This window comes from Octodon degus, unplaced genomic scaffold, assembly GCF_000260255.1.
Source record: "Octodon degus isolate 3935 unplaced genomic scaffold, OctDeg1.0 scaffold00096, whole genome shotgun sequence".
In the NCBI taxonomy this organism is placed as follows: domain Eukaryota; kingdom Metazoa; phylum Chordata; class Mammalia; order Rodentia; family Octodontidae; genus Octodon; species Octodon degus.
In genome coordinates, this window is record NW_004524672.1 from 556,648 (window position 1) to 567,835 (window position 11,188).

Consider the following 11,188-nt stretch of genomic DNA (forward strand, 5'->3'; position numbering starts at 1 on the left):
GACGCCCTAACCCTGCAACATTCTAATTGCTACATTTTACACAGTAAATCCAGTATGTCACAGGCAAAGCAAGTGCTTTTATGAGCACGGTACTCCCTGATTCTAGGGCAGATCCAGAAAGAAGATCCATAATTTTAGACCTTGAGATATTTACTGACTTTCCAGATTGCCAGTCTTGGATGATTATGAGTAAACTCTCACGATTATGGTTGGCTGTTTCTTATGGCTCCTCAGGAAGCATTACTACTGAGTGCACGGGGCCTCCTGAGGAGGACGTCAGGGAATGAAGAGCTCCTGGGCTCACAGGCCAATCAGCCCTTTCTGAAAGGACCTCAGGATCTATATTTTTTTTTAAATAAATTGTATCTTTTTCTGAATTGTTAGAGTGAAACTACTCTCACATAGAGGTTTAACTTAACACTAAAATGATACTGTATTTTGTACATTTCTCAAATGGAAATAGGCCCACGAAGAGTAGAGATTATTCCTATGGCTTCGTATCAAATTTTTAAAACTTTGCATGTAAGAGGTGCAAAGAATGTCTAACAAGCTTTCTGTGTGCCAGCACGGCACTGTTCCTCTGCTTTGCTTCCCAGCTGCTGTGGACTAAGCATATCTCAGGCACATCCTTCTGCCATTGAATCCAGTTAACCATGGATGAATCTCCTGAAACTGTGAGCCACTTAAACCTCTCCTACTCTAATTTGCATGTGTTGGGTTCTGAGTCTCATTGAAGAACAAACTGATATCAAAAATTGGTACCAGGGCAGCCATTGCTGCAGCTACCTGAAATGTGGTTCAGAATCTTGGAAACCGGTTTGTGGTAGAAATTTGAAAAATTTTGGATGACTTAGCTAGGAAAAGCCTACAAGCTTATGCGGGGTATGATGGATGATACCTGTCAGAGCCAAAAGACAAAGACCAGAAGGCTGACAGAAATTGGTACAGTCAAGGCCAGGCTCAGGAGGTTTCTGTGGGGATTATTTAGGGAGTTGGACTTGAGACTGTATATGTTGTACTCTTGAAAGAAAAAAAATCTGCCTACCTAATGTTCATGTCCTAGAATTTGCAGAAGACTGAGATTAATGGCAGTGACTAAATGAATTGGTAGAGGAAGCTTTGAGGCAGAGTAGCATTGAGGTTATGGAATTTGTACTGCTGGCCACTGTTAGCTAGATATATAGGCATGTAGAATGATAAAAGTGTAGGTCTGGGGAGTTATCCAGCCAGATTTCATAGAAAGGCCAGGCAAAGAGCCAATGACTGGGCAGTGTGCAGAGCTGTGAAAAATAAAGCCAAACATACAGTGGAGACCCCAAGAAGTCAGATATCCCAGGAAGATGGGACTTGTGACAAAGAAATTTGCAGGCTGCAAGTAGAGCCAGCCTGAGACAGGCCCTGTGGGTTGCAAGCAGCAGGCCCATGAGAGTGGGGTGACCCAAGTGTTTGGAGCTCACGTCTCAACCCTGTGTCCACGGTGGCAGATATGGAGCTGTACAGGTCGTAATGTTTGCCTGCTAAGTTTTGGCTTTCTTTGTTCTGATTCTTTCCTACCTGCCCCTAATCTCTCCCTTTTGAAATGGAGAATATTATTATAATGAGAATTATATAACATTATACCCTGGAATTGTGGGACCCATCTTTGATTTTTATAGAAGTTTACACATAAGAGAACACCTGGGGTCTGAGAAGAGAATTTTGACTTGGACTTTTAGAGAAAGTGCTAGAACTGTTGAGGCTTGGGGGAAGAAAGCATTGCACTCTTGGTTGGAGGCAAGACACTTGTATCCTGTTAGTTGGAATTCTGACCAGGTGTTTATTTGGGGTCTAAGTATGGTTTAAGGAGACGTGTTTGGGTGTGAAGTTCCTCAGGAGTGTAATGTGGTGACTAAGCTTCAGTGCATCGAGTTGAGTAGCGTGGGAGGCACCAAAGGAATCAGCGTGGGTCCCGTCTCAGTGGGCCGTGGAGGCCTCGGAGCTGAAGTCTGGCTCTTCACCCCTTCCTTTTCAGAACTGTTCCCCAGCTTGGCTTCCCAGCTGCGGCACTCCCCACGCCCTTCCTTCCTCCACAACATCTCTGCCATGGAACTAGATGCACGTGGACTGAATTCTCTGAAACCAGAAGCAAAAATAAACCCTTTCTCCCTCAAATTATATATGGTAGGTACTGTGCTCCAGCCTTTTGGCAGCAGCTCCAGGATTAAGAGACCCCTTTCTCAGTACCTCTGAGTTCCTCAGTAGCTGTGAACACCTCATTTTAAAAACCACAGATTGGCCAATCTAATGGTCTCAGGCCACAACTTCAAAACAGTGTTTTGGGGCTCTGGGCTTTGTTTTGTTTCTGTTTGAGCACCAGAGCCAACAAGGTACAACACAGCACAGAAGAACAATTGTTTAGATGACAGATTACATGTAGCTTTCACAGCTCATCCATGTCACGCTACATCAGGGTTTTGCAACAAGAATTTTTGATGTGAAATACCCAAAGCATTTTGTAGCTCACTTACCTGGGATCAAGCTCAAGTAAATCAATTGATTTGGTCTTTAATTCTCCATTTGTTTCATACTCCAACATAATTCCTACAAGTCAGACAAATATATGATGCTCAGTAGTGACCATCTATGGCAGAAATTTTTCAGAGTTTTAATTTCTCAACATAAAAATATACAGTAATGCCTGCAACTAAGGTTGTGCAGATGTTTTTACTCATCCTTCCCTATAAACTCCCTTGAGGGGGTGGGGAGAGAGCTCAGTGGTCTAAGCATCCACCAGGCAATTGCAAGGGCCTCGTTTCAATCCCAAGTAATACATGCTGCTGTCCCTCAAATTGGGCCTGGTGGTGCACACCTGTAATCACAGCACTGGGGAGGCTGAGACAGGAGGATCACTATGAATCTGAGCTGCATAGTGAGACCCTGTATCAATAAATAAATGAATAAAAGATTTTTAAAATAAGTTCCCTTGAAATTATTTAAATGACAATGTTAAAAAAATAGTGGGACAGAAGAAGATGGAATGGGTAGAGGTCTGACAAGAAATGGCAACATAGGAGATCCTGACTTTTGTTATGCTGGCTTGGCTTGGTTTGGTTTCATTCGGTTTGGTTTGGGTTGGGTTGGTTTGTTTGGTTTGATTTGGGTTGGGTTGGGTTGGGTTAGGTTGGATTGGATTGGATTGGGTTTATTTGGGTTGGTTTGGTTTCTTGTAGTCCTGGGTATTGAGCATGGGGGTCATAACACTGAACCCAGCTTTTTAAATTTTTTAATTCTTTTGAGAGAGGGCTTCCCTAAGCTGTCCCTATTGACCTCTAATTTCAGTCCTCCTTTCTCAGCCTCCCAACGCTAGGGTCACAGCCCTACGTCACTGTACCTGGTTCTAGCTTTTCTTTTTATCTTCCCTATGCTACAAAACTGAAACCAAAGTATCTGCAGCCAGGAATCACCAAAAGACATAGACTAGAAACAACAAAGCAGAAAAGCTTGTTCTCTGTGGCCAAAAGACCAGGAAAAGGAAAGCCAGACAAGAACTAACAAAGACTGAAGCCCTGCCTCATGGCTGGAGTTCCTGCCAGATGTGTCCTCCACGGGAGGAAGCCCAGGGCTGTCCCAGTCCCCAGCACATGCACCAGGCGCTGTCACACTGGTGACAGCAAAGCTCTTGCCCACTCAGCACCTGCCCAACAACCAGGACTTGATCTTCCTGCGGCACCAGCAGCAAAGCCTAGGAGCACCCACACTCCCCTCCTCACTGGGCCTTCAGGGCGAGCCCATCTACCTGCAAAGGAGAAGCAGCACCACCCTGGAGTGGCCCAGACCCCATCCCACAGCTGATACAGAAGCAGCAACAGGAAAGGCTTCCATCCCACGGCCTTCCATCAGGGTCCTCACCGAGCTCAGGACTGACACAGACAGCACCGGCAAGGGCCAAGGAGGAGCTGAGTGGCACCTTCTCCAAGAACAGCAGAGGAGAACGACACTGCAAGCACTCAGAAGACCAAGCCAGCATCAGAACTAAGACCCACAAATGTAGATCAAAACTTATGCTAAAACTAAACAGAGTGGTGATCTGCTAAGAGAGAAGACAGATCAGATCAAGAATCCCCCAACATGCCAATAAAAATGTCCACGATGCCCTAAAATTCTCCAATGTAAAACCAGGAAAATGAAAACAAGCACCAAAGTGGAAGATACAATAAAATATCATCACTCTTACCCAGAGCAAAGGAAGATCAGTGAACAAACACCAGCACAGAGATGAACACAATTTGGAAGGATCTTAGAAGAGTGTTAAAGGAGTTATCATAAAAATGCCTCAACAAGCACAGATCCACTGGAAACAAATGAGAAAAGTAGAGAATCTCAGGACATAAGCAGAAGTGGAACCAAAGAGAAATTATAGAACTTGAAGTTATAACTCAGATGAAAAAGTCGCTGAACAGTGTCAGTAGCAGAGTAGTGGTTACAAAAGATGTAGTTAGTGACCTTGAAGACAGAGAAGCAGAATAAATTCTTTCTAAACAGTGGAGAGAAAGTAGACTGAAGGCCACTGCCTCGCTGTGCTACCTGTGTAAATTTGGCACCGTGACCTCTAAACTCAAGGGTGGCCTTCAAGACCCTCCCTTTAGTTTTAAAAACTGTTTAGTATAAGGAAAAGACTTTACATTGTAGAATTTTCCATATAAAAGATTAAAATTGAGAATTTAAAGATATTGAAAGTCTCTTTTTATATATATATTTTAGAGAAGGGTCTACAGGGTGTTCAGGGTCTCACTACTAGATCTGACTCACAGTGATCTGCCTGTTTACAGCCTCCCAAGAGCTGGGATTACAGGCACGTGCCACCACACCCAGTCTAAATATTGAAAGTCTTATAACAGACTTATAACATGTTAACATACAAGGCAGAATTTTATAAAAATATCCATATTTCCCAAACCAAAAATTAACAATACAATGAGTAGCACTGTGTAGCACTTTCATAAATACCTTTAATATTTGGCTTCTTTAAGGTCATCTGGATTCTTAACTATGCTACTGTATACAAGATGATGTTACTATATGTTATTTTGGATAAAATATAAGAGAAAACTTTGATCATACACAGATATGTACTTGGAAAACGAAAGACCCTATTGATAGCCTTTTCAGATAACTGTGCTACTGTACACTACATTAAAACCCAACAAATGGTAGTTTCTTAAAGATTCTTTGCAATATGGAATCTGAAATCCTATTTGTAATTCTTCCATCTTGTTAAACTAAAATTCATTAATCTGTCTCACCCCTTCAACGGCTCTTTTATCCATGCATGATTGAAAAATAGCATGTGACAAAGTAACACACATTTTCTGAAGGTTGACATATTTCATCAGACAATACCCAAAAACTGCATTTGCTAATATCAGTCCTTAGCTCTGTCATCAGAAAACTGTTTTACTGTTGACAAGCTGTCAAGACCACAGTGGCAGACTTAAGTTTTCCAAAGTTCTGCTTTTTGATTGAAATTTCAATTTTCCGTCACTGGCAAGAAGTGCTGACAGCTTGATTTAAATCTTTCTGGCTCACTTTGTTCATTGTTAAGAAGATGTTTGCCAAATGCCCAAATCTGAAAATCCCTTTTATCTGTCAGTGTTTCTAGGAGAAACAGTCTTCCATGAGAAGCTGGTTAGTCTGTTCAGCAACAAGAACAACCAAACAAGTGTTTTTCACAAGACAGCTGTTGTGTTTCACTGCTCAGAAGTGCTGTACCAGTGCTTCCCATCTGTTCACCCAGAATATTCAAAAGATGTGCTGTGGGTTGATAATGTGGCAAGGAAAAGAACAGCGACCATATCAGAGTGGGTTCACTGCCTTGACCTGCAGTAAGGTCAGGCCCTTGGACTGTTTACCCCTTTTGACCCATCAGTGCAAACATCAATAAAGAGCAAAACCACACAACACCTGACTGCTGTTATAACCACGGGTTTGACTTTGTGTCACCACTGCTGGGTCCAAAGGCCTCGGTGCCACCCTCCACTGAAAGAGTCATTGCTACAGAATGTAATCTGATATAATGCCTCTGATTCCAGCAGCATTTCAGATCAAATGCTATCGGATCCCCGTATTTATTTTTCAAACCTAGATCATTGTTATACAATGTGGCAGAGTTGAAAAAGCCTTTAATTGTCATCAGAGAGATCCAGTTTGAGTTTCAATTTCATCTCTTATTTGTGTGCATGATTTTTAATATTTTAATTAAGTTTCTTGCTATATTTTACATATACATAGTGATCATGATCCATCATAGGGAATGTGGACTTGTACATGTTGTATATTAATTCTTTTGCGCATTTCCCTTCCATCCCTTCAATCCCGCCTTATTTTATCTTATATTTTATTCTTAGTACTTCTTTACCATCATGAAAACTTTTTCTTAGTTCAATTGTTTTGAAACATTTAATTTTTAATTAATTAGTATTTAATTTTCTGAATATTGCTTAATCTTAATTTTTTTATTTTTTTTCAAATCAAATTGGTAGGATAGTTTCAATAATTAACACATTGCATACTCTAATCCTAGTGGTTATTTGCTGTACAAGATGCAGACATGATATCCTATTTACAAACACTATTAGAACAAATCCCTCTATTCATTAAGAGAATATAACTATATATCTATCCTAACCATTTTGAATACACAGATACAAAATGGTCATTCATCTGTATCCACTTTTTTGTTTATCTCTGTCATTTGAATATTATAGGTGTGTTAACTCATCAAAATATTCCAAAAGAGTCCAGTAGTCCATAATAGTATTGGGTCTTCCGCTTGACTGGCAATGTCAGAAATTGTTGACCTGAGTCACCTCCAGCTCAACATAACAACACAGCATAACTTCTTACACTTTGTTTTTATCCTTTTCCGCTGGATAATTAAGACCAAAATAAAGCAAGACCTATGCAACAAAAGTTGTAGCTTTTGGATCTGTTAAGGTCAGTCAAAACCCCACCTTATTTACAAAAGCTTTCTTTCTATTCTTTCCTTCTTTTCTCAGTTTTTCCTTCCCCCCCCCTTCCCCATCCTCTCATAGCTCATCTTCCCATTTGGACATCTTTTTCCTGCTATCCTATTATTTTTTCCTATTATCATGGGGAAGAGACAAGCTACTAAGTGACAAAAAGATTTTGTCAGATATTCATCAAAGAACTAACATCTTCTAGAGTACATAAAGAACTCAAAAAAAGTCATACTTCACCAAATTTAAAGACTCAGCCCAAAAATTTGCATCTGAAATGAATAGACACTTCTCAGAAGAAGAACTAGAAATGGCAAATAAATGCATGAAAAAAATGTTCAACATCTTTGGCAATTTGAGAGGTGCAAGTTAAAACATTGCTGAGATTTCAACTCACTGTGGAAAGAATGGTGATTATCAAAAAATCAACCAATAACAAGTGCTGGAGAGGTTGTCAGGGAAACTGAACCCTTTTCCACTGGTGGGGAGAGTGTAGACTGGTGCAGTCACTGTGGAAATCAGTGTGGATATTCCTCACAAAACTAAAACTAGAGGTCCCATTCAACCCGCTATTCCTGAAAGAATTAAAAGCATCGTATCGTACCACAGCAATGTCTGCACATCTATGTTTATAGTGACACAACTTGTAATAGCTAAATCTTGGAAATAAACCAAAGACTCTTAAACCAAGAGTGGATGAAGATGTGTTTTTTATCTAATGGAATACTACTCAGCTATAAAAAAGGATAAGCTTGGATATTTCTAGATAAATGGATACACATGTGTAGCTATCTCATTTTGTTTCTGGTGTGAAAAATCAAAAGCATAAATAAGGACCAAAATGTATAATCCCTTACTTTTATCATGACACCAGCAAAGTAATATCTAGAGATAAATTTTTATACCTATGGATCACACCTACAGTTTGAAGGTTGAGATTATATAATGTATATAAAAAGTTCTTGGCATATGAAGTCTAAATGATTGTTGCTTATTTCCTAGTTATGAATTAAAAACTTACTGTGACATAGTTCACATGGTCACTTGTCTCATTTAGAAGGCACTTGTGCCCTCTCTCCCCAGTGAAGTCATAATATCAATGAGGGAAGAAACCCTGCCCTGTAAATCCTATATTGCCATGAACTATGGGTACAGGATTGGATGTGTCCCCACACTGTTAGTTCATTGGTCATCTCTGTTATGGTTTACATCTAAAAATCCTCCAAAGTCTCAAGAGTTTGGAGGGCAATCAGATCGTTGTGGGGTTATATTCACCAGTGAATGAGTCAATCGGCGAGCTTGTCGCTGACCATGTTATCAAATGAGGTCTGATCAGAAAAGGTGAGTCACAGAGGTGCAGCCTAGAGCAGTGTGCCCCATCCTTCTGTCTCCCCTTTGTTCTCTACTTCTTGGATGCCGCAGGTCATGTACCTGTCCTCTGCTATGGCCCTTCTGCTCTGAGTTTCTGCATTCAAGCCAGCCAACCCTGGACCTAACCCTGAGCCAATTTCTCCTTTAAGTTGTGGGGACCACAGTTTTGTCCCAGCAATGGTAAAATGACTGATATGTTTCTTACCTAGCATCCACATGGCCCTTCAGTGGCCATTGGCCTTCTGCCTCAAATGTGTCCTCTCCCAGCCTTTGTGAGATCTCATCCTTTCTCTCCTTCTCCAATGACTTTTTGAATTTTCATTCTCGTTTACTGATAAACCCTGATAACTTTTAGGTTCCAGGTCCAGGAATTCTTTTCTTCTCACTTGCTTTCTCTTCCTATTGAAATGTATCTATGCTATGCCCACAGCTTTAACTACCATCAGTACACCAACTACTACTAATTGTAACTCTCCAGTCTTGATCTTTTCTGAGTTCCAGCCATGCAGATGGCTTGCCTTCGCCTCCTGCATCTTCAGGATCTTCCATTCCAGCCCAGCTTCTCCTCCAGAGATCCTCTGTCAGTAAGGGACCCCGCCACCCATCCAGCTACACAGGAACAACCTCAGAATTTGTCTCCAGAGTCTCCAGATCAGACTTCAGCTTCCAGTAGTGCAATCAGCTGCGAACACGTAAATGGACTAATCTACGGATGAGAGTCTTGGTGCTGACTCAGCAAAGCCCACACAGGCAGCCCGAGCAGCCACTGTATCATGAACACTGTCTTAGAAAAGTCATTCACAATGCTTGTAATGACTCAAGAAAGTGCCCAGAATAGCAGCATGTGACAGGCAAATGGCCAGAGGTAAGAGGTTAGCGTGGTGTAGTTTTGTTTGATGTGCCCTTCCCTAAGAAGTAATTCTTTTCTATAAAACACCTAAAGCCAAACTCTATTTCTGTAAACTGAGAAACAAACTTATTAAGAAAAAAAATTCTGTGGAGAGCCATCCACTAAAAATTCTACTCTTATTTTCTTAGAGTAAAAAATAAAATAGTTTTAGGGGCCGGGGAGATGGCTCAGTAGAATAAGCGCTTCCCTGGCAAGTGCAAGGGTCTGAGTTTAATCCCCGGTTCTGCCAAAAAAAAAAAAAAAAAAAAGAAAGAAAAAAAAGGAAAGGAAAGAAAAGAAAAGAAAGAAAGAAAGAAGAAAAGAAAAGAAAAGAAATAGTTTTTGCCACTATGAACTTTTCAGCAAAATATAAATATTACATTTCAAAACATCTATCTATTTGTCCTGAGTTCTAGAAATAAAGAAGGCTTACATTTGAGGTTGGAAGTAGAGGGGCCAGCCAAATAGTCTAGTGGATTAAAGCACCTGCAAGCAGGTGCAGGGGCCATGGGTTTGATCCCTGGGCCTGCGTGCCTGCCCCACCCCCTGGGGCACTCCAAGATGGCAATTGAGACTGGGCGTGGTGGCACTCACCTGTAATCCCAGCTCTTGGGAGGCTGTAAACAGGTGAATCACTGTGAGTCTGATCTAGTAGTGAGACCCTGAACACCCTGTAGACCCTTCCCAAAAAATACAAAACAAAAAAAATTGGAAATAAAATGAAATCATTTAAGATTGGAAATAGATTCAAAATATAGATATATCAACAAATAAAGATACAATTAATACTGATATCTCATTTATAATTGTAAAAGAAATAATATAATGCCTAGATATAAAATAATGAGAAACGTGGAAGGCCTACCTAGCTGAACTATTGGATATGAAAGAAAATTGTAAAAAATCAGGAGACATATTTCTGGATGAGAAAGCTCAATACAATAAAAATGTAAAATTAATTTATGTAATTGAAATAGAATTTTGTTGTTCAGAAGTTAAAATTTTATCCTACCAGGTATTACAACTGCCTGGAAAACAATAAGGTATAGTTGATTCTTACTCAAAACCAACATAACAGAATTATCTCTACATGAAAATTTTAAAATGGGGTCAAAGTACCATTTCAAATTAATGGAGAAAAGATGGATTGTTATAATAATCAGTTGTATTTTTGAAAAATATCAAAAAAAGATTTTTACCACACACAGTGTATAAAAATATATTCCAATTGGATTAGAGATTTTAATATTGAAAATAAAATATGAAATAGTCCAAATAACATAACATGCCTATAGTTTAGTGTTTGTAACCATCTTTTTAAGCAACAGCTAAAAATTTCTAAATTGGTATATTTTTCTGAAATTTTTTGAATTTTAAACAGTAAAAAAAAAATCACAAAGTTAAAGACAAATGATGACCAACAAAAATATTTCAACTATAAACATGAAGACTACAAAATTTAATATAAACAATTCTAAAGCTAATTCTTAAAAAAAAAAAAAAAGCATAAACAAAAGGACCAAATAGAGTAATCAATTTGAAAACAAAAACAATGATTAGCAAATCCATAAAATAAAATATTTCATTAATACGGAAAAATACAAAGTAAAAATCATGATTTATAGCCAACAGATTAATAAAAACTAATAACACCTGATATTCTGAGTTTGAACAAACAGGTGTCTGCACAATTGTTGGCTGGTACAGAAGATGCTTTTTTCAAAGGGCCGCCACACCTTGAAGAAATGGAGTGCGATCTTAATCTTCTATGTATCTTACAAGATTCATAAATAAATATTCCTTTTGTAATTAAAATATAAATAAAACTGGGCATGGAGCTGCCTGTCTGTAATCCCAGCACCTGGGAGGCTGAGGGTGGAGGATAACCACGAGTTCAAGGCCAACTTGGTCTATAGTAAGCTCAAGGCCAGCC

At 39.6% G+C, this 11,188-nt stretch overlaps 1 protein-coding gene across 3 annotated transcripts in view; it reads right to left on the reverse strand.

Moving 5' to 3' along the window:
• Daw1 (dynein assembly factor with WD repeats 1) overlaps window positions 1–11,188 on the reverse strand; it is a 51,048-nt gene that overhangs the window by 34,064 nt on the left and 5,796 nt on the right. For 2 of the 3 annotated variants that reach the window (XM_004638225.2, XM_023723105.1), the window contains exon 2: window positions 2,508–2,580. In XM_004638225.2, coding sequence (XP_004638282.2) covers window positions 2,508–2,580 — 73 coding nt within the window. Of the gene's footprint in view, window positions 1–2,507; window positions 2,581–9,849; window positions 9,872–11,188 lie in introns of those variants that run through there. The other variant, XM_023723106.1, reaches the window with a different exon arrangement.